Source organism: Anolis carolinensis, unplaced genomic scaffold (genome assembly GCF_035594765.1).
Source record: "Anolis carolinensis isolate JA03-04 unplaced genomic scaffold, rAnoCar3.1.pri scaffold_7, whole genome shotgun sequence".
Taxonomy (NCBI): domain Eukaryota; kingdom Metazoa; phylum Chordata; class Lepidosauria; order Squamata; family Dactyloidae; genus Anolis; species Anolis carolinensis.
The window spans coordinates 28,513,178-28,539,966 of record NW_026943818.1 but is presented as its reverse complement, the minus strand read 5'-3'; the positions used below and the strand labels follow the sequence as shown (position 1 = coordinate 28,539,966).

Genomic DNA, 26,789 nt, shown 5'->3' with positions numbered 1-26,789 from the left:
ATTTCGCCGTGACGCATTAAAGGGGAGGAGCTGCGATTCAGAGCCGGGAAAAGGCGTGGCTTATCTCCAGGTGGGCGTGCCATTTCGTCGTGACGCAAACAAAGGGGAGGAGCTGCGATTCAGAGCCGGGAAAAGGCGTGGCTTATCTCCAGGTGGGCGTGCCATTTCGTCGTGACGCAAACAAAGGGGAGGAGCTGCGATTCAGAGCCGGGAAAAGGCGTGGCTTATCTCCAGGTGGGCGTGCCATTTTGCCGTGACGCAAACAAAGGGGAGGAGCTGCGATTCAGAGCCGGGAAAAGGCGTGGCTTATCTCCAGGTGGGCGTGCCATTTTGCCGTGACGCAAACAAAAGGGAGGAGCTGCGATTCAGAGCCGGGAAAAGGCGTGGCTTATCTCCAGGTGGGCGTGCCATTTCGTCGTGACGCAAACAAAGGGGAGGAGCTGCGATTCAGAGCCGGGAAAAGGCGTGGCTTATCTCCAGGTGGGCGTGCCATTTCGTCGTGACGCAAACAAAGGGGAGGAGCTGCGATTCAGAGCCGGGAAAAGGCGTGGCTTATCTCCAGGTGGGCGTGCCATTTCGCCGTGACGCAAACAAAGGGGAGGAGCTGCGATTCAGAGCCGGGAAAAGGCGTGGCTTATCTCCAGGTGGGCGTGCCATTTCGTCGTGACGCAAACAAAGGGGAGGAGCTGCGATTCAGAGCCGGGAAAAGGCGTGGCTTATCTCCAGGTGGGCGTGCTCTCGTGACGTAACGAAGGGGGAGGTGCTGCGATTCAGAATAGGCGGGGGCGTGGCTTATCGCTAGGGCAGTCAGGCGAGGGGCGTGGTTTATATCCAAGGGGCGTGGTTTATCTTTATAATCAAAGGGGCGGAGCTCCGGTAGCAGGAAAAGCAGTGGGCGTGTCCTAACCAAGCTCCGCATCACACAAGCAAGGGGCGTGGCTTATCTGCACAGGCTGATGGGCGTGCCCTTGTGACGCTAAGCAAGGGGAGGAGCTCCGCATCGCAGCAGGCAAGGGGCGTGGCTTATCTGCACAGGCTGATGGGCGTGCCCTTGTGACGCTAAGCAAGGGGAGGAGCTCCGCATCGCAGCAGGCAAGGGGCGTGGCTTATCTGCACAGGCTGATGGGCGTGCCCTTGTGACGCTAAGCAAGGGGAGGAGCTCCGCATCACAGCAGGCAAGGGGCGTGGCTTATCTGCACAGGCTGATGGGCGTGCCCTTGTGACGCTAAGCAAGGGGAGGAGCTCCGCATCACAGCAGGCAAGGGGCGTGGCTTATCTGCACAGGCTGATGGGCGTGCCCTTGTGACGCTAAGCAAGGGGAGGAGCTCCGCATCACAGCAGGCAAGGGGCGTGGCTTATCTGCACAGGCTGATGGGCGTGCCCTTGTGACGCTAAGCAAGGGGAGGAGCTCCGCATCACAGCAGGCAAGGGGCGTGGCTTATCTGCACAGGCTGATGGGCGTGCCCTTGTGACGCTAAGCAAGGGGAGGAGCTCCGCATCACAGCAGGCAAGGGGCGTGGCTTATCTGCACAGGCTGATGGGCGTGCCCTTGTGACGCTAAGCAAGGGGAGGAGCTCCGCATCACAGCAGGCAAGGGGCGCGGCTTATCTGCACAGGCTGATGGGCGTGCCCTTGTGACGCTAAGCAAGGGGAGGAGCTCCGCATCACAGCAGGCAAGGGGCGTGGCTTATCTGCATAGGCAAATAGGCGTATCCTTCTGACGCTAACCAAGGGGAGGAGCTCCGCATCGCAGCAAGCAAGGGGCGTGTCTTATCGCCAGGGGGCGTGCCCTTGTGACGCAACCCAAGGCGAGGAGCTGCGATTCAGAACAGGCCAGGGGGCGTGCCCTTGTGACGCTAAGCAAGGGGAGGAGCTCCGCATCGCAGCAGGCAAGGGGCGTGGCTTATCTGCCTAGGCAGATGGGCGTGCCCTTGTGACGCTAACCAAGCTCCGCATCACAGCAGGCACGGGGCGTGGCTTATCTGCATAGAAAGCAGATGGGCGTGTCCTTGTGACGCTAACCAAAGGGAGGAGCTCCGCATCGCAGCAGGCAAGGGGCGTGGCTTATCTGCATAGTGACTTAACCTAAGGCGAGAAGCGATTCAGAACAGGCCAGGGGGCGTGTCCCCTTGTGACGCATGTCTACCCTGGCGATAGGCCACGCCCCTTATGACGCACCCCAAGAAGAGGCGTGGGCCAAGCCTTGCCAGAAGTCAGTCAGGAGGAGGAGGAGGAGGAGCCTAGGCATGGGGGGCGGGGCCTTGAAGCGGAAGCGGAGCCAATCCGACGTCGCCGCCGAGGAGGCGGAGGCGGGGCCCCAGGAGGCGGAAGGAGAAGCGGAGGCGAAGAAGCAGGAGGCGGAGCCAGGGGCGGAGCCAGGGGCGGGGCCAGGGCCAGGGGAGGAGCCCGAGGAAGAGGCGGAGGCGTGTGCTCTGGGCGAGTCCGAGTGGGACGCGCGGGCCTGGCGCTGCGGGCCTCGCGGGCCGGGCTCCGGGGGGAAAGGGCGGAGCAGGCGGAGCCGGGAGCGGCGCACCAACTGGAGGGTCCCCGCCGGGCACGAGCGCAAGATCGCCGCCAAGATCCGCGCCTCCCGCGCCAAGAAGCGCCGCCGGCAGCGCCCCGGGGCCGGGCCTCGCTCCTCCCCGCAGGTCAGCTTTGTTTACATCCCCAGCCAGGGGCCCATCTACACTGCAGTATAGCCCAGTTTCTGCACCCAAGTGGGTCATATCGCAGTGTAGTTCGGATCCTGGCTCAGCCATAATACTACTAACAATAATAATCATAATTTAAAATTATTATTATGGTTCAGCAATAATAATAATAATAATAATTTTAAAAAAAACATTTTTATATATCGCCCTATTTCCTCAACGGACTCAGGGCGGTTTCCAACATAGCAATAATAATAATAATAATAATAAAAACATAGTTTATATACAGTAATACAAATCACACTATAAAAAGATAAAAACGGTAATACAATATATCAATTAAAACAAAAACACAGGATAAAAAAATTGCATTTAAAACACATAAATGGTAAAATCGTAATAAAAACGGGATAGATTATTAAAAACCCTCTGCAGCTGATGAATTAATGACTGTAATAATCATAATTAATATTAAGAATTAATATAATAATTATAATGATTAATGATCATATCGCAGTGTAGATGGGGCCCTAGTTCGAATCCTGGCTCAGCCATAATACTACTAACAATAATAATCATAATTTAAAATTATTATTATGGTTCAGCAATAATAATAATAATAATAATTTAAAAACCATTTTTATATATCGTCCTATTTCCTCAAGGGACTCAGGGCGGTTTCCAACATAGCAATAATAATAATATAAACATAGTTTATATACAGTAGAGTCTCACTTATCCAACATAAACGGGCCGGCAGAATGTTGGATAAGCGAATATGTTGGATAATAAGGAGGGATTAAGAAAAAGCCTATTAAACATCAAATGAGGTTATGATTTTACAAATTAAGCACCAAAACATCATGTTATACAACAAAATTGACAGAAAAAGTACTTCAATACGCAGTAATGCTATGTAGTAATTACTGTATTTACGAATTTAGCACCAAAATATCACGATGTATTGAAAACATTGACTACAAAAATGCGTTGGATAATCCAGAACATTGGATAAGCGAATGTTGGATAAGTGAGACTACTGTAAACGGTAAAATTGTAATAAAAACGGGATAGATTATTAAAAACCCTCTGGGGCTGATTAATTAATGACTGTAATAATCATAATTAATATTAAGAATTAATATAATAATTATAATGATTAATGATCATATCGCAGTGTAGATGGGGCCCTAGTTCGAATCCTGGCTCAGCCATAATACTACTAACAATTATAATAATAATTGTTTATATACCACCCTATCTCCTCAAGGGACTCAGGGCGGTTTCCAACATCGCAACAACAACAATAATAATAATAATAATAATAATAAAACATTGTTTATATACCGCCCTATCTCCTCAAGGGACTCAGGGTGGTTTCCAACATCGCAACAACAACAATAATAATAAACATTGTTTATATACCACCCTATCTCCTCAAGGGACTCAGGGCGGTTTCCAACATCGCAACAACAATAATAATAATAATAATAATAATAATAAAACATTGTTTATATACCACCCTATCTCCTCAAGGGACTCGGGGCGGTTTCCGACATCGCAACAACAATAATAATAATAAAACATTGTTTATATACTGCTCTATCTCCTCAAGGGACTCAATGCAGTTTCCAACTTCGCAACAACAATAATAATAATAAAACATTGTTTATATACCACCCTATCTCCTCAAGGGACTCGGGGCGGTTTCCGACATCGCAACAACAACAACAATAATAATAAAACATTGTTTATATACTGCCCTATTTCCTCAAGGGACAGGGTGATTTCCAACATAGCAATAATAATAATAATAATCGTAATAATAATAATGAATTGTTTATATACCACCCTATCTCCTCAGGGGACTCAGGGCGGTTTCCAACATCGCAACAACAATAACAATAATAATAATAATAAAATATTGTTTATATATCGCCCTATCCCCTCGGGGTGGTTTCCAACATCGCAACAACAATAATAATAATAAACATTGTTTATATACTGCCCTATCTCCTCAAGGGACTTGGGGCGGTTTCCGACATCACAACAACAACAACAACAATAATAATAAACATTGTTTATATACTGCCCTATCTCCTCAAGGGATTCAGGGTGGTTTCCAACTTCGCAACAACAATAATAATAATAAAACATTGTTTATATACTGCCCTATTTTCTCAAGGGACTCAGGGTGGTTTCCAACATCGCAACAACAATAATAATAATAAACATTGTTTATATACTGCCCTATCTCCTCAAGGGACTTGGGGCGGTTTCCGACATCACAACAACAACAACAACAATAATAATAAACATTGTTTATATACTGCCCTATCTCCTCAAGGGATTCAGGGTGGTTTCCAACTTCGCAACAACAATAATAATAATAAAACATTGTTTATATACTGCCCTATTTTCTCAAGGGACTCAGGGTGGTTTCCAACATCGCAACAACAATAATAATAATAAAACATTGTTTATATACCGCCCTATCTCCTCAAGGGACTCAGGGCAGTTTCCAAAATCGCAACGACAACAACAATAATCATAAAATAATAATAATAATAATAATAATAATAATAATAAACATTGTTTATATACTGCCCTATTTTCTCAAGGGACTCGGGGCGGTTTCCAAAATCGCAACGACAACAACAATAATCATAAAATAATAATAACAATAATAATAATAAACATTGTTTATATACTGCCCTATCTTCTCAAGGGACTCAGGGCGGTTTCCAAAATCGCAACGACAACAACAATAATCATAAAATAATAATAATAATAAACATTGTTTATATACCACCCTATCTCCTCAAGGGACTCGAGGCGGTTTCCGACATCGCAACAACAATAATAATAATAAAACATTGTTTATATACTGCTCTATCTCCTCAAGGGACTCAATGCAGTTTCCAACTTCGCAACAACAATAATAATAAAACATGGTTTATATACCACCCTATCTCCTCAAGGGACTCAGGGCAGTTTCCAACTTCGCAACAACAACAATAATAATAAAACATTGTTTATATACTGCTCTTATCTCCTCAAGGGACTCAATGCAGTTTCCAACATCGCAATAACAATAATAATAATAATAAAATATTGTTCATATATCACCCTATCCCCTCGGAGTGGTTTCCAACATCGCAACAACAATAATAATAATAAACATTGTTTATATACTGCCCTATCTCCTCAAGGGACTTGGGGCGGTTTCCGACATCGCAACAACAACAACAATAATAATAAACATTGTTTATATACTGCCCTATCTCCTCAAGGGATTCAGGGTGGTTTCCAACTTCGCAACAACAATAATAATAATAAAACATTGTTTATATACCGCCCTATCTCCTCAAGGGACTCAGGACGGTTTCCAAAATCGCAACGACAACAACAATAATCATAAAATAATAATAATAATAACAATAATAATAATAATAAACATTGTTTATATACTGCCCTATCTCCTCAAGTGACTCAGGGCGGTTTCCAAAATCGCAACGACAACAACAATAATCATAAAATAATAATAACAATAATAATAATAAACATTGTTTATATACTGCCCTATCTCCTCAAGGGACTCAGGGCGGTTTCCAAAATCGTAACGACAACAACAATAATCATAAAATAATAATAACAATAATAATAATAAACATTGTTTATATACTGCCCTATCTCCTCAAGTGACTCAGGGCGGTTTCCAAAATCGCAACGACAACAACAATAATCATAAAATAATAATAACAATAATAATAATAAACATTGTTTATATACTGCCCTATCTCCTCAAGGGACTCAGGGCGGTTTCCAAAATCGTAACGACAACAACAATAATCATAAAATAATAATAACAATAATAATAATAAACATTGTTTATATACTGCCCTATCTCCTCAAGGGACCCGGGGCGGTTTCCAAAATTGCAACGTCAACAACAATAATCATAAAATAATAATAATAAAGATTGTTTATATACTGCCCTATCTCCTCAAGGGACTCAGGGCGGTTTCCAAAATCGCAGCGACAACAACAATAATCATAAAATAATAATAATAATAATAATAATAATAATAATAATAAACATTGTTTATATACTGCCCTTATCTCCTCAAGGGACTCTGGGCGATTTCCAAAATCGCAACGACAACAACAATAATCATAAAATAATAATAACAACAATAATAATAAAACATTGTTTATATAGTGCCCTATCTCCTCAAGGGACTCAGGGCGGTTTCCAAAATCGCAACGACAACAACAATAATCATAAAATAATAATAACAATAATAATAATAAACATTGTTTATATACTGCCCTATCTCCTCAAGGGACTCAGGGTGGTTTCCAACATCGCAACAATAATAATAATAATAAAACATTGTTTATATACCGCCCTATCTCCTCAAGGGACTCAGGGCGGTTTCCAAAATCGCAACGACAACAACAATAATGATAAAATAATAATAACAATAATAATAATAAACATTGTTTATATACTGCCCTATCTCCTCGTGGGACTCAGGACGGTTTCCAAAATCGCAACGACAACAACAATAATCATAAAAAAATAATAACAATAATAATAATAATAAACATTGTTTATATACTGCCCTATCTCCTCAAGGGACTCTGGGAAATTTCCAACATAGCAAGGAACAAAACGATGTAAGAGCACAAGTACACTAAACATACAAATCAATCACTTGACCACAGGCTTAAGAACTAATAACAAAATAAGAAGCCAGGTCACACACCCGCCCGTTGTTTTCGCTTTGGGACCAAACCAAAGCCCGGACCAACAACACAATCAGGCTGGGATGCTTCCACATTACTAATCTAACCCTTTCTGCTTCCTTGCAGGCAACCGAAACCCCCGACTTCTGACTTACGTGGCTCGCCGCGTCCTCCTCGACCGCCGTCCCGCCGCTGCTACGTTCCAAAATCTCCCGTTCCGTTCCTTGTGCCTTTCCTCCTCCAGCCATTCAATAACACTCAATCCTCCACCACTTGTGTCCGTTGCGTAAAGAAATATTTGCGTCGCATTCCCAACTCTGGAACCTGGAAAACAATAACTGTGTTGTGAAAGGAAGGCTTTCATGGCCGGAATCATTGTGAGTTTTCCAGGCTGTCGGGCCATGTTCCAGCAGCATTCTTTCCTGACGTTTCGCCTGCATCTGTGGCTAACGGCATCTTCAGATAATCTGTGGAGTGTGTATATATATATATATATATATATATTCCACTTGCTTCACAAACCACAACATTTTATTACGGTCTAAAGACCCTTATTATATATAAACATAAATATAATAATAATAATTAATATTCATATTATACTAGCTGTGCCTGGCCACTTGCTTCATAAACGACATTTTATTACAGTCTAAAGACCCTTATTATATATAAACATAAATATAATATAATAATTTATATTTATATTATACTAGCTGTGCTTGGTCACTTGCTTCATAAATGACATTTTATTACGGTCTAAAGACCCTTATTATATATAAACATAAATATAATATCATAATTTATATTTATATTATACTATCTGTGCCGGGCCACTTGCTTCATAAATGACATTTTATTATGGTCTAAAGACCCTTATTATATATAAACATAAATATAATAATTTATTATTCATTATATGTATGTTATACTATCTGTGCCTGGCCACTTGCTTCATAAATGACAGTTTATTACGGTCTAAAGACCCTTATTATATATAAACATAAATATAATAATTTATTATTCATTATATGTATGTTATACTATCTGTGCCTGGCCACTTGCTTCATAAATGACAGTTTATTACGGTCTAAAGACCCTTATTATATATAAACAAAAATATAATATAATATAATAATAATAATAATAATAATTTATATTATACTATCTGTGCCTGGCCACTTGCTTCATAAACGACATTTTATTATGGTCTAAAGACCTTTATATAATAACATAACATAAATATAATAATAATAATAATAATAATAATGAATATGTATATTATACTAGCTGTGCCTGGCCACTTGCTTCATAAACGACACTTTATTACGGTCCAAGGACCCTTATTATATAATAATAATAATAATAATAATGTATATTTATATTTATATTATACTAGCTATGCCTGGCCACTTGCTTCATAAACGACAACATTTTATTACGGTCTAAAGACCCTTATTATATTTTATATATAACATAATTTATATAAACATTATGTTATATTTATATAAACATAAATATAATATAATAATAATTTATATTTATACTAGCTGTGCCTGGTCACTTGCTTCATAAACGACAACATTTTATTATGATCCAAAGACCCTTATATATAAACATAAATATAATAATAATAATAATAATTTATATTTATACTAGCTGTGCCTGGCCACTTGCTTAATAAATGACATTTTCTTATGGTCCAAGGACCCTTATTATATATTAACATAACATAAATATAATAATAATAATTTATATGTATATTATACTAGCTGTGCCTGGCCACTTGCTTCATAAACGACATTTTATTATGGTCCAAGGACCCTTATTATATATTAACATAAATATAATAATAATAATTTATATTTATATTATACTAGCTGTGCCTGGTCACTTGCTTCATAAACGACAACATGGTCCAAAGATCTTTATTATATATTAACATAACATAAGTATAATAATAATAATTTATATTTATATTATACTAGCTGCATTTGTGGAGGCAGGTATGAACGTTGTAATTGCCCACCTTGATTAGCATTGAATGGGTTTGCAGCTTCAAAGCGTGGTTGTTTCCTCCCGGGGGAATCCTTTGTTGGGAGGTGTTAGCTGGCCCTGATTGTTCCCCTTATTTTCAGAGAGTTGTTCTTTATTTACTGTCCAGATTGTAGAGTTTTTTCATATAAAGGTATATATACTGTATGTATGTGTGTGTCTCACCGTCAACAGACCTCTGAAGATGCCATTAGCCACAGATGCAGGAGAAATGCCAGGAGAGAATGCTACTGGAACATGGCCATGCAGGACCGAAAACTCACAGCAACCCAATATACATCGTATATACTATTTATACACATGCACACACACATGAATGATAACTACAGCACAGGATAACAATAATAATAATAATAATGTATATATTCTCTTTTAAACCCTCAAGTCTGAAATATTGTACTCAATTATCAAACACACTATTATTATTATTATTATTATTTATATCCCACATTTCCCGCAAAATTAATGTTCGAACTAACAATACTGTAATAAGAATACACAGAAATGAATGATAACTACAGCACAGGATAAGGAAGAAGTCTACTCTAATAATAATAATAATAATAATAATAATAATGTATATATTCTCTTAAACCCTCAAGTCTGAAATATTCTACTCAATTATCAAACACTATTATTATTATTTATATCCCACTTTTCCCGCAAAATTAATGTTCAAACGAAAAATACTGTAATAAGAATACACAGAAATGAATAGTAACTACAACACAGGATAAGGAAGAAGTCTACTCCTATAATAATAATAATGTATATCTTCTCTCTTAAACCCTCAAGTCTGAAATATTCTACTCAATTATCAAACATACTATTATTATTATTTATATCCCACTTTTCCCTCAAAATTAATATTCGAACTAACAATAATAATCATTCCATTTGCTGAGGTAAAACAAAATGGACGCCGAGTCTCTCTGAGGGGAGGAAAAAGAGCGGGAAAGTGTTGTGCGCATGCGCACGTGAGCCTCGCCTCGCTGGGACTGCGCATATGCGAAGATGCCTCGCTCGCTATCGCCTCGCTGGGATTGCGCATGCGCAGATGAGCATCGCTCGCTATCGCCTCGCTGGGACTGCGCATGCGCAGATGAGCATCGCTCGCTATCGCCTCGCTGGGATTGCGCATGCGCAGATGAGCATCGCTCGCTATCGCCTCGCTGGGATTGCGCATGCGCAGATTGAGCATCGCTCGCTATCGCCTCGCTGGGATTGCGCATGCGCAGATGAGCATCGCTCGCTAGCGCCTCGCTGGGACTGCGCATGCGCAGATGCCTCGCTCGCTATCGCCTCGCTGGGACTGCGCATGCGCAGATGCCTCGCTCGCTATCGCCTCGCTGGGACTGCGCATGCGCAGATGAGCATCGCTCGCTCTCGCCTCGCTGGGATTGCGCATGCGCAGCCGAAACCTCACTCGCTCCTCTTTCGGTCTCGCTGTTTTTTTTTAAAAGTGACTGGCTCCGCCCACAGTGACAGGAAAGTTCTGCGCATGCGCCCTGCCAGCAGCGCGACCCGGTTGCTTCGAAACCTCTCAAACTGCCCCGCCCATTGTGACAGGGCAGAATTGTGCGCGTGCGCAGTTCGACGCCGCTTCCTCCTCCGCGCATGCGTAGAGGCGAACACGACTGCTTAGAAGGGGAAAGAAGAGTGGGTGCGCATGCGCAGAAGCGTTTTCAACCTTGAAGCGAGGAGACCGGGGGAAAGAAGAGTCACAGTGGATGCGCATGCGCAGAAGCGTTTTCGACCTTGAAGCGAGGAGACCGGAAGTCGGGCGCTCATCGGCCGCCGGAAACAGGAAGGAAAAATCCAGAAAGGACGTCGCGGTGGTGACAGGAGAAGAAGGCCGCAGCGATTAATAAATTGATTGATTGATTAATTGATTAATCATGCCGAGGGGAAGCAGGAGCCGGACCTCCCGGATGGCGCCCCCGGCCAGGTGAGCGGGGAAGAAAGTCCTGGGCGCAGGGGATGATGGGATTTGTAGTCCGTCAGGCTGCCTGAGGAAAACAATCCCTAGGTTGGGGACTAAGAAGGACATATAATACTATCTGGTATCATATTGCAATATTAAATTACCATATATTACAATATCACGTGATAGAGAATATTATATAATATATAAATATAATATTAATATAATATATATAATATTAATATATGATATCCTATAATATGCTATGCACTATTAATATTATAATATATAATGTAGGTAAAGGTATATATATAAATATATATATACTTTACCTACATTATATATTATAATATTAACAGTGCATAGAATATTATAGGATACAATATATGAATATATATATATATATATATATAATATGTGTAATATATATATATATGTAATTTGAATATATTATATCCTATAATATACTATGCACTATTAATATTATAATATATAATGTAGGTAAAGGTATATATATAAATATATATATACCTTTACCTACAGTATATATTATAATATTAATAGTGCATAGTATATTATAGGATACAATATATGAATATATATATATATGTGTGTGTGTGTGTAATATATGATATCCTATAATATACTATGCACTATTAATATTATAATATACAATGTAGGTAAAGGTATATATATAAATATATATATACCTTTACCTACAGAATATATTATAATATTAATAGGGCATAGTATATTATAGGATACAATATATGAATACATATATATATATAATATGTGTAATATATATATATATAATTTGAATATATGATATCCTATAATATACTATGCACTATTAATATTATAATATACAATGTAGGTAAAGGTATATATATAAATATATATATACCTTTACCTACATTATATATTATAATATTAAGTGCATAGTATATTATAGGATACAATATATTAATATTATATATATATATATATATATATATATATATATATATATATATTGTGTGATATATATATATATATATAATATTAATATATGATATCCTAGAATAAACTATTAATATAATATATAATGTAGGTAAAGGTAAACGTTTTCCTTTACCTTTATCTGTAATATATATATAATATGAATATAATATAATATAAACTATATTTTATATATATATATATATATATATATAATTTATATTATTTATATATGTAATATATATAATATGAATATATGATATCCTATAATATACTATGCACTATTAATATTATAATATATAATGTAGGTAAAGGTTTTCCTTTACCTTTACTTGTAATATATATATATATGTATATAATATTATATTTATATTATATAATATATATAATATGAATATATGATATCCTATAATATACTTTGCACCATTAATATTATAATATATAATGTAGGTAAAGGTAAACGTTTTCCTTTACCTTTATCTGTAATATATATATATGTATATATATAATATGAATATAATATTATATATTTATATTATAGATTTAATATATATAATATGAATATATGATATCCTATAATATACTATGCACTATTAATATTATAATGTAGGTAAAGGTTTTCCTTTACCTTTACTTGTAATATATATATATAATATGAATATATGATATCCTATAATGTACTATGCACTATTAATATTATATAATATATATTACATAATATATATACGTATTACATTTGTTTTACTATTATTATTATTATTAACACATTTATTATTTCACTCTTATTACTATTACATTTCTTATTCTACTCTATTTATTATTACATGTATGATTTTCCTGTTTTTATTTTTATTATTATTATTATTATTATTACATGTACAGTAGAGTCTCACTTATCCAACATAAACGGGCCGGCAGAACGTTGTATAAGCGAATATGTTGGATAATAAGGAGGGATTAAGGAAAAGCCTATCAAACATCAAATTAGGTTATGATTTTACAAATGAAGCATCAAAACATCATGTTCAACAACAAATTTGACAGAATAAGTAGTTCAATACTCAGTAATGCTATGTAGCAATTACTGTATTTACGAATTTAGCACCAAAATATCACGATGTATTGAAAACATTGACTACAAAAATGCGTTGGATAATCCAGAACATTGGATAAGCGAGTGTTGGATAAGTGAGACTCTACTGTATTATTTTACTCTATTATTATTAAAAGGATACATAAGCACATTTACATTGAAGATGAGAATAAGGATTTGATCAGAGTTGGACAGTCTTATCTTATGGAAGAATGAATAATAATAATAACTATTATTATTATTATTATTACATTATTATTATATCAATATTATTACATTATTTTTATTATTGTTACATTATTATTATATCAATATTATTACATTATTTTTATTATTGTTACATTATTATTATATCAATATTATTACATTATTTTTATTATTGTTACATTATTATATCAATATTATTACATTATTTTTATTATTGTTACATTATTATATCAATATTATTACATTATTTTTATTATTGTTACATTATTGTTATATCAATATTATTACATTATTTTTATTATTGTGACATTATTGTTATATCAATATTACATTATTTTTATTATTGTGACATTATTATATCAATATTATTACATTATTTTTATTATTGTTACATTATTATTATATCAATATTATTACATTATTTTTATTATTGTTACATTATTATTATATCAATATTATTACATTATTTTTATTATTGTTACATTATTATTATATCAATATTACATTATTTTTATTATTGTTACATTATTATTATATCAATATTACATTATTTTTATTATTGTGACATTATTATATCAATATTATTACATTATTTTTATTATTGTTACATTATTATTACATTATTTTTATTATTGTGACATTATTATTATATCAATATTATTACATTATTTTTATTATTGTTACATTATTATTATACCAATATTATTACATTATTTTTATTATTGTTACATTATTATTATACCAATATTATTACATTATTTTTATTATTGTTACATTATTTTTATATCAATATTATTACATTATTTTTATTATTGTTACATTTTTATTATTATTATTATTATTATTAGACTCATGCAGTTGGAAGTAACATTATTTATATTTATATTTATAAATATATATATATATATGGATTTGGGGCCTGATGGCTTATTCTCTTCTGCCTTTGCAGCCGCGCTGCGCCCCCCATGCGCCCGGCCCCTCCGCCGGCCGCCCGCTCTTCCGTCCCCGCGGCCGCCCCCCCTTCGGCCGTGGCCTCTCCGGCCCCCCGGCAGCCGGGCCTCATGGCCCAGATGGCCACCACCGCAGCCGGCGTGGCGGTGGGCTCGGCCGTGGGGCACACTTTGGGCCACGCCATGACCGGGGGCTTCGGGGGAGGAGGAGGCAGCGCCGAAGCCGCCCGGCCTGACATCACCTACCAGGTGAGAGACTCACTCGAGTTTCACTCGAGAAACTCCCAGGTTGGAAGAAGCTGGGGCTAACAGCGGGAGCTCACCCGGCTCCAAACCACCAACCTCAGGGTTGATTGTCTTCTTTGTTCCCCAGGAGCCCCAGCCGGCGGCCCCGTCGTCCCAGTTCAGCCCTTGCCAGTACGAGATGAAGCAGTTCCTGGAGTGCGCCCAGAACCAGGCCGACCTCAAGCTCTGCGAGGGGTTCAGCGAGGTCCTCAAGCAGTGCCGCTTCGCCAATGGTGAGTCGAGCCAGGCCTCGGCCCCATTCGATGGTCCAGCAACACCCTAGGCTAGAGAGTTCACAATAGAGTTCTCAGCTCTTCCTTTCCTGAAGGCCTTTAACTATATTTCCTCAAAGAGGCTTCCTTTTCAAAACACTGTTCCTGACGGAATTCCAAACCCTAACCAAAAAATAATTCAGTAGTTGTTTGACGACCCCTGGTTTGTATAATATGCAGTCATATCTGTATAGTAGCCAGCAGCACTTTAAACTATAGAGTTCACAATATAGTTCTCAGCTCTTCCTTTCCTGAAGGCCTTTAACTATATTTCCTCAAAGAGGCTTCCTTTTCAAAACAAGGTTCCCAACTGACTGAATTCCAATCCTAACTGAAATAGAATTCAGTAGTATTTTGGTCTGTATAATATGCAGTCATATCTGTATAGTAGCCAGCAACACTATAGAGTTCACAATATAGTTCTCAGCTCTTCCTTTCCTGAAGGCCTTTAACTATATTTCCTCAAAGAGGCTTCCTTTTCAAGACACAGTTCCCAACAGTCTGAATTCCAAGCCCTAACCGAAAAATAATTCAGTAGTTGTTTGAAGACCCCTGGTCTATATAATATGCAGTCATATCTACACTTTAAACTATAGAGTTCACAATATAGTTCTCAGCTCTTCCTTTCCTGAAGGCCTTTAACTATATTTCCTCAAAGAGGCTTCCTTTGCAAAACTGACTGAATTCCAAGCCCTAACCGAAAAAGAATTCAGTAGTTGTTTGACGACCCCTGGTCTATATAATATGCAGTCATATCTACACTTTAAACTATAGAGTTCACAATATATTTCTCAGCTCTTCCTTTCCTGAAGGCCTTTAACTATATTTCCTCAAAGAGGCTTCCTTTTCAAAACGCTGTTCCTAACTGACTGAATTCCAATCCTAACTGAAATAGAATTCAGTAGTATTTTGGTCTGTATAATATGCAGTCATATCTGTATAGTAGCCAGCAACACTATAGAGTTCACAATATAGTTCTCAGCTCTTCCTTTCCTGAAGGCCTTTAACTATATTTCCTCAAAGAGGCTTCCTTTTCAAAACACTGTTCCTAACTGACTGAATTCCAATCCTAACTGAAATAGAATTCAGTAGTATTTTGGTCTGTATAATATGCAGTCATATCTACACTTAAAACTATAGAGTTCACAATATATTTCTCAGCTCTTCCTTTCCTGAAGGCCTTTAACTATATTTCCTCAAAGAGGCTTCCTTTTCAAAACACTGTTCCTAACTGACTGAATTCCAAGCCCTAACCAAAAAATAATTCAGTAGTTGTTTGAAGATCTCTAGTTTATATAATATATGTTATATGATTGCTTACTATGTAGCTCTTTGGCATATTGACCGAGGCCTTTCTCACTCTCTCTCTCTTCCTTCCATTTGTAGGTTTAGCTTAACGAACTTCCACTCGTTGCTGATGTTCCGGTTCTGTGAACGAAAAGACACGTCCTTAGTCTAATCTTTAATATCTAAACGCCATCTTGCGTTTCCGTTTTCCCATCTCGAAGGAGGGATGTTTTCCACGGCAGGAAAGATGACGACGGGAATTCGCACTCGGCGCAGTCCATAGTTGCAAAAAGCTTTGAATTAAAACTTCAGTGGCTCTCCAGAAATGTCTCCTTGCCTCTTTCTTAGAACAAGACTCAGGCATTCAAGACAATGAAAGTTGAATATATAATATGTCTTGCCCATCTATAATCTACTAGCTGTGCCTGGCCACGTGTTGCTGTGGCTTATGGGAATCCTTGGTTGGCCAGGTGGAATAGCAATGAATGGCCTTGCTGCTTCCTGCCTGGGGGAATCCTTTGTCAGGAGGTGTTAGCTGGCCCTGATTGTTTCCTTTCCGAAATTCCCAATTCCCCTGCTTTCAGAGTGTTGCTCTTTTCTTTTTACTGTCCTGGTTTTAGAGATTATATTGTTCTGTATTATTCTACCACAGTAATTATTTCACATTAGAGTCTCACTTATCCAACATTCGCTTATCCAATGTTCTGGATTATCCAACGCCGTCGGCCTTTTCGCCGTCAGTGTTTTTGTAGTCAATGTTTTCAATACATTGTGATGTTTTGGTGCTAAATTCGTAAATACAGTAATTACTACATAGCATCACCATACATTGAACTATTTTTTTCTGTCAAATTTATTATATAACATGATGTTTTGGTGTTTAATTTGTAAAATCATAACCTAATTTGACGTTTAATAGACTTTTCCTTAATCCCTTCTATCCCTAATCCAACATATCCACTTATCCAATGTTCTGCCAGGGTGTTTATGTTGGATCAGTGAGAAGCTACTGTATATTTATAATATATATTATTATATTATATTATTATATATTATTATTAATATTATATATTATAATATTATATATATAATCTTATGCAACTATTATTAATCTTCTATATATATAAAAGAGTGATGGCATCAGGGCAGTGGACAAAACAACAAAAGTAAACACCCCACAACCTCGAAAATTGACATCACAACCCCTCATCCATGCCTCTAGGTTGATACAACAAAAAGAAAAGAAAAATAAATTCCTAATTAGAGGGAGAGGAATAATTGTTTTTATCCAATTGCTGCCAGTTAGAAGGCTAAGCTCCGCCCACTTGGTCTCCTAGCAACCCACTCAGCCCAGTGTTAATAAAATAATGATAAAAAAATAAATACAAATAATACAATAAAAATTATTAAAAAAACACTAAAATAATTAATACAATAAAATACTATAACAAAATGACTAAAAATAATACAACAAAATAATAAAATATAATAAATAAAAAAGATAAGTGACCATAAAATTAATTTAAAAAAATACAAATAACGTCAAATAAAAATTCCACAACAAGTTTTAACCGATACCACCACCACTTTGCCACAGCAACGCGTGGCCGGGCACAGCTAGTATTATGCAACTATTATTAATATTATATATATATATATATATATATATATATATATATATCTTATATTATCTGCTTAGAACTGGATGATATGAGGCCCCTTCTATACAGCTGTATAAAATGCACACGAAAATGGATTATATGGCGGTGTGGACTCAAGATAATCCAGTTCAAAGCAGATAATATAAGGTTATAAATGGGTAATATAGCTGTGTGGAAAGGCCTTGAGTCTACACTGCCATATAATCCAGTTCAAATCAGATAATCTGTATTTTATCAGCAGTGTTGAATAGGCCCAAGTGAGGCCTAACTCTGCCTGTCCCCTGGGCTGAGTGGGTTGCTAGGAGATCAAGTGGGCGGAGCTTAGCCTTCTAACTGGCAGCAATTGGATAAAAACAATTATTTCTCTCCCTCTAATTAGGACTTTATTTTTCTTGTTTTTTTGATGTCTAAACACAGCGGGGATGGCTATGTCTTTTTGGCCAGGTTTCATGGGTTTTGGGTGTTTAGTTTCGCTGTTTACTTTAAGGCAGAAATTAGAGACAATAATAATGATGGCCTAGTAGGTGAAAATAACAACAACAACAACAATAATAATAATAATAATAATAGTAATAAATTAGAGATAATAATGATGGCCTATTAGGAGAAAATAATGATAATAATAATGAAAATAATGATGATGATAATAATAATAGTAATAAATTAGAGATAATAATAATGATGACCTAGTAGGAAAAAATAATAATGATAATAATAATGATGATGATAACAATAGTAACAAATTAGATAATAATAATGATGGCTTAGTAGGAGAAAATAATGATAATAATAATGATAATGATGATAATAGTAATAAATTAGAGATAATAATAATGATGACCTAGTAGGAGAAAATAATAATGATAATATAATGATAATAATGATGATGATGATAATAGTAACAAATTAGAGATAATAATAATGATGGCCTAGTAGGAGAAAATAATAATGATAATAATAACAATGATAATAATGATGATGATGATGATGATGATAGTAACAAATTAGAGATAATAATAATGATGGCTTAGTAGGAGAAAATAATGATAATGATGATAATAATAGTAATAAATTAGAGATAATATTGATGACCAAGTAGGAGAAAATAATAATAATAAGAATTATGATAATAATAGTAATTAGAGATAATAATAACGATGGCCTAGTAGGAGAATAATAATGATAATAATGATTATGATAATAATAGTAACAAATTAGAGATAATAATAACGATGGCCTAGTAGGAGAATATTAATGATAATAATAATGATGATAATAATAGTAACAAATCAGAGATAATAATGATGATGACCTAGTAGGAGAAAATAATGATAATAAGGATAATGATGATGATAATAATAGTAACAAATTAGAGATAATAATAATGATGACCTAGTAGGAGAAAATAACAATAATAATAATAATAATAAATTAGAGATAATAATAATGATGGCCTAGTAGAAAATAATGATAATAATAATGATGATAATAATAGTAATAAATTAGAGATAATAATAATGATGGCCTAGTGGGAGAAAATAATGATAACAAGGATAATGATGATGATAATCATAGTAACAAATTAGAGATAATAATATTGATGACCTAGTAGGAGAAAATAATAATGATGATAATAATAGTAATAAATTAGAGATAATAATGATGACCTAGTAGGAAAAAATAATAATGATAATGATGATAATAATGGTAACAAATTAGAGATGGCCTAGTAGGAGAATAATAATGATAAAAATAAGGATAATGATGATGATAATAATAATAAGATAATAATGATGGCCTAGTAGGAGAAATGGCATGGCTTTGATGCATTCGAAATTGCGCCGACTGGGCAAATATATATTTTTACACCAGAATCAACCCAAAGGCATAGAACAGCAAAAGCCCATTGACACTTTTTTGATGAGACCCAGGCGTAGGAATCATATAAACCTTTATTCATATACGTCCGACATCGGTGACGTCTGATTTTGTAAGCTTACAGTACTCAGGGGGGGACAAAACCTTACAAAATATATTTTCATAGAGGGATATTTAAAAGTTAGTCACACGTTTGTTTTCGGAAGTCAGTTTTTTTTAGGAATTGGTCTTGGAAAAGGAAGCCTCTTTGAGGGAATATAGTTAAGAGCCTTTAGAAAGGAACGGCTAAAGACTATACGGTAATTGCCAAAGGAATTACCGTTTACATACTGGGAGAATTGGATTTAAAATTTAATTGTCCCTTTTATGTTTCTTTGGCAAATGATCTAAAGCACAACCGAACTAAAGTTTGGCAAAATCCTTTAGGACCACGAGCCTCCCGAATCTGATTCGCTCGGAAGCATCTGCTAGGAACAATCAAGCTTAAATCAATTATAATACTTGACGAAGGCTTTCACAGCCGGAATGGCTGAATTGCTGTGAGTTTTCCGGGCTGTATGGCTATGTTCCGGAAGCATTCCCTCCTGACGTTTCAACAACCTTACAAACTCAGATTTCTTGCAAGAGATACGGGCGAAATGTCAGGAGGGAACATGGCCAGACAGTAAAAAAAAAAACTCACAGCAATTCAACGATTGACAGTCAAAAAAACTCACAGCAACCCAACTGTAATTGTTTGTCACTAAGTGGGGAGTTTCGTGTTCCCTGAGACCTGTAGTTGTTGCGAACGCATAGCTGTCGGTTATGCGTTCGCAACCCAAATCAATGCAACGGAAGGTATTGCCAAAGGGAATCAAATCCTTGCAAAATATATTTCAAAATCGAGGGATATTTACAACCCCGAATGCGTACGACTCGCATTGTAGATCGAAATATATTTCAAAATCGAGGGATGTTTACAATCCCGAATGCATACAACTCAAAAATAGAACTAAAGTTAGTCACGTTTTGGAACCCAAGTTAGTTTTTTTAGGAGTTGGTCTCGGAGAAGGGGACTGTGTCTCAAAAGGAAGCCTCTTTGAGGGAATATAGTTAGAGCCTTTAAGAAAGGAAAGGCTAAAGACTATATAGTACTTGCTGAAGGAATTAGTTTATCCCAGGTGTCGGATAACCGAGACTCTACTGTATTTCAAAACAGAGGGTTATTTACAATCCCCGACGCATACGACTCGGATTGTGATCTAAAACAGAGCTAAAAATTGGCGGAATCCTTTACGACGCAACATCCCAAAGTCTCCCAAACTTTACTCGTCGGGAAGCGTCCGCTAGGACCCATTAAGCTTCCTGATTGGTGTGAAATCAACTCATATGTTGAGACCTATAGCCGCTGCAAGTGCATAGTTATGCATTCGCAACCGCCTGACACAATACTGGCTCAAAGGTTTAGAAAATTATATACTATGCAAATCAATACAACAGGAGGCAAGCTCTCTTCTCGGCACATTGAAAGTTCTGTATATGCCTTTTGGACTGCACAACGTTCCGATATCGCCAATGATAGTCCACACGTTAAGAGAGCAGGCAAGCTCTCTTCTCGGCACATTGAAAGTTATGTATATGCCCTTGGGACTACACAACGTTCCAAAAATGAATAACATGAGAACCTGGGTTCACCGGAAGAATGGGCTCCCCTTCAGCAGATCCCCGGCCGATCGGAAGCCGAGAACCTCTGCCGAGAAGCCCTTGAGTTCCTTCTGCAACGCCTTCAACGCGCCCGTCGTCGGCTTCCTCTTGTAAGTCACCTCCGTCAAGAGCTTCTCCACCAAGTAGTGGAGCCACAAGACGTTGCTGTGCGGGAAGTAGTCGGCCCACTCGTTGCCGTTCTCCTCCCGCATCCGGCGGTAGACGTCGAACTGGTAGTCCCCACGGCCTTGGAAGACCTCCTCGTCGGTGGAAAGGTCGCAGTAGACGGTAAGCCCGTCCCGCTCGAGCCGGGAGAAGGTGTAGTCGATGATGCTGACCAGGATGCCGTGCGTGGGGAACGTGAGCGTCTCCCCCTTCAGCCTCACACTCACTTCTTTCCGGTCGGTGTTCTTGATGAGGACGTTCCCCCAGTGGAGGTCGCGGTGCTCGAAGCACAAGGCCTCCTCCGCCACGGCCAACGAGGCCGCCACTTGCTGCAGGACGCTCTTCGCGGCGGCCACCGAGCCCAGCTTCCGCTGGCGCATGTTCTCCAAGTCAGTGCCGCCGTCCTCGAACTCCAGCACCATGAAGAGCTGCCGCTCGCCGAAGAAGTCCGGACGGTCGTTCTCGGAGGTCCGGAGCCGGTGGAACTCGTCCCAGGCGTCCAGGAGTGGCTCGGGGTAGGCACCCCGCACGCAGTGGACGGAGTGCAGCCGGATGAAGCCCGACGCCTGGTTCGGCTCCTCGTCGTCCTCTGCCAAGAGGCTGAGCTCCTTGGAAATAATAATCTCCGGAAGGATCTCGCCGAAGGTCTTCTGCGGCTCGCCGTTGACCCGCTCGGCGCCCTCGATGGGGATGATCTTCAGGGCCACAGCGCCCCGCTCGCCCTCGGCCCGGAAGACTTCCCCGAAGACGCCTTCTCCGATCTTCCGGCACGTCCGCATCGTCCCGACGGGGACGCACTCCTCGAAGGAGACGGGGCCCTTCTGCTGGCACTCGCCGTACACCTTCTCCTCGTCCGTCGGCATCAACTGAGACGAGGAGAAGGCGGACAGCAGGACCATGGAGGAGGACGGGCAGATAGAGTAGCCTAGTTTTTGGGTGAACGGGGTCTGCGGGGTGTCGTCCCCGCGATGCCGGAAGGAGCCGTCGGCCCCGACGATGCTGCCGCTGAAACTCTCCGGCGAGAGGATTTTCTTTTTCTTGTGGAAGGAGAAAGTGGCCCGGAGCCGCCGCCACAACGCGGAGTTCTGGAAGGAGTTTTCGGGAGACAGAAACGACGACCCCAGGTGGTTGTCGTCGCCGGTGCCGTCCACTCCGTTCGTCGGGGATCGCTCCACCCGGTTCTTCTTTCTGCGCCGCTCTTTGGGTTTCTTTTGGCGACCCCACCGTTTGGAGCTGAAACCACTAATGCACGCCTTCCGCCCGGTCGTCCCGGGGTTGCAAACGGGGGCCGCTGGACGATTGGTCCGGAAAGGATCTTCTGCCCCCCGCTTTTGGGAAGACTGGCTAGTCAACCAATTGGGGACCGCTTGATGGTCTAACAGCACAACGGGCTGGAGAAGAGGGCTCTTCCCGTCGATCCCACCCTCTCCCAGCTCTTCGGAGTGAGCGTTGCCCAGCTCAGTCCACGTCTCCTTCATCCGCCGCCTCTTCTGGGACAGCGGGGCGCGATCCCTCGGCACGGAGAGGGCGAGCTTGCCGCCGGAGAATCGGGCCTGCAGCTGGAAAGCTCCCTTGGAAGCGGGTGTCTCGGCCTTTGGTGACCCCGCCGTGGTTTGGTCTTGGACTGGACTATCCTGAGACAAGGAAGGAGACTCGTTTTGGTCTTCCCGGGGCCTCGAGGACACTTTCTTCTTGCTCCCGGTGTCATTAAGTGGCTTGGTGGAGAGGTGTCGAGAGGGCAGATTGGTCGTGGAGCCTTCTCGTTGCCTTGAGGACACTTTCTCCTCACTCCAGATGTCATTGAGTGGCTCCGTGGAGTGCCGTAGAGACATTGGATGGGCTAGCGGGTCTTCACGATGCCTCAAGGATGCTTCCTCCTCCCTCCAGATGTCACTGTGGTCTTCTCGGTGCCTTGAGGACACTTTCCCCTCACTTTGGTCTTCTCGGTGCCTTGGAGATGCTTTCTCCTCACTCCAGACATCACTGTGGTCTTCCTGAGGCCTTGAGGACGCTTTCTCCTCACTCCAGATGTCGTTTTGGTCTTCCCGATGCCTTGAGGACGCTTCCTCCTCACTCCAGACATCACTTTGGTCTTCTCGGTGCCTTGGAGGCTGCAGGATATCTGGATTTTGACGTGGTGGGTGGGCCGTGGAGTCTTCCCATTGCCTTGGGGACACTTTCCCCTCACTCCAGACGTCACTTTGGTCTTCCCATTGCCTTGGAGATGCTTTCCCCTCACTCCAGATGTCACTCTGGTCTTCCCATTGCCTTGGAGATGCTTCCTCCTCACTCCAGATCTCACTCTGGTCTTCTCGATGCCTTGAGGACGCTTTAACCTTACTCCAGATATCGTTGCGTGTCTCCAGGATATCAGGATTTTGACGTGGTGGATGGGCTGTGGAGTCTTCCCATTGCCTTGAGGACACTTTCCCCTCACTCCAGATGTCACTCTGGTCTTCTCGATGCCTTGAGGACACTTTAACCTTACTCTGAAGATCTGGAGGCTGTGGGATATCTGGATTTTGACGTGGTGGGTGGGCCGTGGAGTCTTCCCATTGCCTTGATGACACTTTCCCCTCACTCCAGACATCACTGTGGTCCTCCCGGTGCCTTGAGGATGCTTTAACCTTACTCCAGAGATCTGGAGACTGCAGGATAACTGGATTTTGACGTGGTGGGTGGGCCGTGGAGTCTTCCCATTGCCTTGGGGACACTTTCCCCTCACTCCAGACATCACTCTGGTCTTCTCGATGCCTTGAGGACGCTTTAGCCTTACTCCGAAGATCTGGAAGCTGCAGAATATCTGGATTTTGACGTGGTGGGTGGGCCGTGGGGTCTTCCCATTGCCTTGGGGACACTTTCACCTCACTCCAGACATCACTCTGGTCCTCCCGGTGCCTTGAGGATGCTTTAATCCTACTCCGGAGATCTGGAGACTGCATGATATCTGGATTTTGACGTGGTGGATGGGCCGTGGGGTCTTCCCATTGCCTTGAGGATGCTTTAATCCTACTCCGGAGATCTGGAGACTGCATGATATCAGGATTTTGACGTGGTGGATGGGCCGTGGGGTCTTCCCATGGCCTTGGGGACGCTTCCTCCTCACTCCAGAGATGGTTGTGTGTCTCCGTGGCCTGGTAGAGCGATGCCCGGAGGTCGGGCGGGCCCGTGCGTGTCCCCAGGGAGGCCTCCTCTTCCTTCGGGAGTGCCGACAACGCTGCAGCGTGCGGATGCCGCTCCCCATGTCCGTGGTGGTCCTCGTGGTCCTTGGCGGAGAGGGGCAGGAGGCTGAGCTCGGGGAGGGCGTCCCAGGGGCCTGGTCCCTCGAGGGGAGCCTTGCGGGGAGTTTGCGGGGTGCTGCAGAGCAGGGGCGGGGGCGGCCTCCTCCCCCGGCGGAGCGTGACGTTCCTGCGCAGCGGCGAGGGCGGCTGGAGGTTCTCCTTGGGGTCCCTCCTCCTCGGCGGGCGCCTCCTCTTCCTCGGCTTCCTCTCCGGGGGGCGCGCATCCGGGTCCTCCAGCGAGGCCCCGCCCGAGGACGAGCTGGGGCTGAAGAGGCCTCTCCGCTCCCCTCGCCCGGCCGGAGGCGGGAACCAGGCCCGGCCCGCCCGCCCCGCCTTCCCGCGCCGGCCCGGGTACGTCCTCTGCATCCGGGGCCTTTCCATGAGGGAACCGCCGGGCCCTCGCCGCCCTCTCAACCGCCCGCCGCCATTTCAAAACAATACCGAAAAAAAAGGCAACTCTCGCGAGAATCCGGCAAACAGCCAATCAGGGGGCGAGGAGGGAACACGTGGGCCAATCAGAAGGCAGGATTCTAACCTCCGCTTCCGGGTTCTATTCACGAGGCCAATCAGGGAGGCCCTTTCTGGAAACCAGTCCAAAGAGAAAAGGGTTTCTAGTCTTCAAACCTCCACTTCCGGGTTCCATTCCAAGGCCAATTCCGGGTTCCAATTCGAAGCCCAATTCCGCTCAGCAGCCCATAGAGGGAAGGGTTTTTAGTTTGCTAACCGCCACTTCCGTGTTCCATTCGAAGGCCAATCAGGATTGCTTTCTTACCATCAGGCTAAAGAGAAAAGGGATTCGAGTTTGCAGTATAAACTTCCGGATTCCATTCGAAGCCCAATTCCGCTCAGCAGCCCATAGAGGAAAGGGTTTTTAGTTTGCTAACATCCACTTCCGGGTTTCCATTCGAAGCCCAATTCCGCTCAGCAGCCCATAGAGGAAAGAGTTTTTAATTTGCTAACCTCCACTTCCGGGTTTCCATTCGAAGCCCAATTCCGCTCAGCAGCCCATAGAGGAAAGAGTTTTTAATTTGCTAACGTCCACTTCCGGGTTTCCATTCGAAGCCCAATTCCGCTCAGCAGCCCATAGAGGAAAGGGTTTTTAGTTTGCTAACCTCCACTTCCGGGTTCCAATTCGAAGCCCAATTCCACTCAGCAGCCCATAGAGGACAGGGATTTTAGTTTGCTAACCTCCACTTCCGTGCTCCATTCGAAGCCCAATCAGGATTGCTTTCTTAGCATCAGGCCATAGAGAAAAGGGATTCGAGTTTGCAATACAAACTTCCGGATTCCACCGAAGTCTAATTCAGCTCAGGAGCCCATAGAGGAAGGGGTTTTTAGTTTGCTAACCTCCACTTTCGTGTTCCATTCGAATGCCAATCAGGATTGATTTCTTAGCATCAGGCCATAGAGAAAAGGGATTCGAGTTTACAATATAAACTTCCGTGTTCCATTCAAAGCCCAATCAGGATTGCTTTCTTAGCATCAGGCCATAGAGAAAAGGGATTCGAGTTTACAATATAAACTTCCGGATTCCATTCGAAGCCCAACTCAGTCCATAGAGGACAGGGATTCACGTTTGCGAACGTCCACTTCCGTGTTCCATTCGAAGCCCAATCAGGATTGCTTCCTTAGCATCAGGCTATAGAGAATAGGGTTTCGAGTTTGCA

The 26,789-nt window shown here is 40.8% G+C and overlaps 3 protein-coding genes across 3 annotated transcripts; 2 read left to right on the top strand and 1 right to left on the bottom strand.

Annotated features, from left to right (window-relative positions):
* Window positions 1–1,653: 1,653 nt before the first annotated feature.
* On the top strand, window positions 1,654–7,675 carry nupr2 (nuclear protein 2, transcriptional regulator). The gene is made up of 2 exons (XM_062959592.1): window positions 1,654–2,648; window positions 7,530–7,675. The coding sequence occupies exons 1-2, from the start codon at window positions 2,139–2,141 to the stop codon at window positions 7,551–7,553; spliced, it is 534 nt and encodes a 177-aa protein (XP_062815662.1). The 5' UTR covers window positions 1,654–2,138; the 3' UTR covers window positions 7,554–7,675.
* A 3,477-nt stretch (window positions 7,676–11,152) lies between these two features.
* Window positions 11,153–16,780, top strand: chchd2 (coiled-coil-helix-coiled-coil-helix domain containing 2). The gene is made up of 4 exons (XM_062959394.1): window positions 11,153–11,403; window positions 14,610–14,859; window positions 14,984–15,128; window positions 16,554–16,780. The coding sequence occupies exons 1-4, from the start codon at window positions 11,354–11,356 to the stop codon at window positions 16,562–16,564; spliced, it is 456 nt and encodes a 151-aa protein (XP_062815464.1). The 5' UTR covers window positions 11,153–11,353; the 3' UTR covers window positions 16,565–16,780.
* A 3,269-nt stretch (window positions 16,781–20,049) lies between these two features.
* On the bottom strand, window positions 20,050–25,927 carry haspin (histone H3 associated protein kinase). The gene has a single exon (XM_062959393.1). It carries the CDS (start codon window positions 25,501–25,503, stop codon window positions 21,664–21,666), a length of 3,840 nt encoding a protein of 1,279 aa, XP_062815463.1. The 5' UTR covers window positions 25,504–25,927; the 3' UTR covers window positions 20,050–21,663.
* Window positions 25,928–26,789: the final 862 nt, after the last annotated feature.

Coding starts and splice junctions, on each gene's coding strand:
- chchd2 (XM_062959394.1), top strand. CDS start 11,354: ATGCCGAGGGGAAGCAGGAGCCGGACCTCCCGGATGGCGCCCCCGGCC. Junction 11,404..14,609: donor CGGATGGCGCCCCCGGCCAG/GTGAGCGGGGAA, acceptor CTGCCTTTGCAG/CCGCGCTGCGCCCCCCATGC. Junction 14,860..14,983: donor GGCCTGACATCACCTACCAG/GTGAGAGACTCA, acceptor TTTGTTCCCCAG/GAGCCCCAGCCGGCGGCCCC.
- haspin (XM_062959393.1), bottom strand. CDS start 25,503: ATGGAAAGGCCCCGGATGCAGAGGACGTACCCGGGCCGGCGCGGGAAG.
- nupr2 (XM_062959592.1), top strand. CDS start 2,139: ATGTCTACCCTGGCGATAGGCCACGCCCCTTATGACGCACCCCAAGAA. Junction 2,649..7,529: donor GGCCTCGCTCCTCCCCGCAG/GTCAGCTTTGTT, acceptor GCTTCCTTGCAG/GCAACCGAAACCCCCGACTT.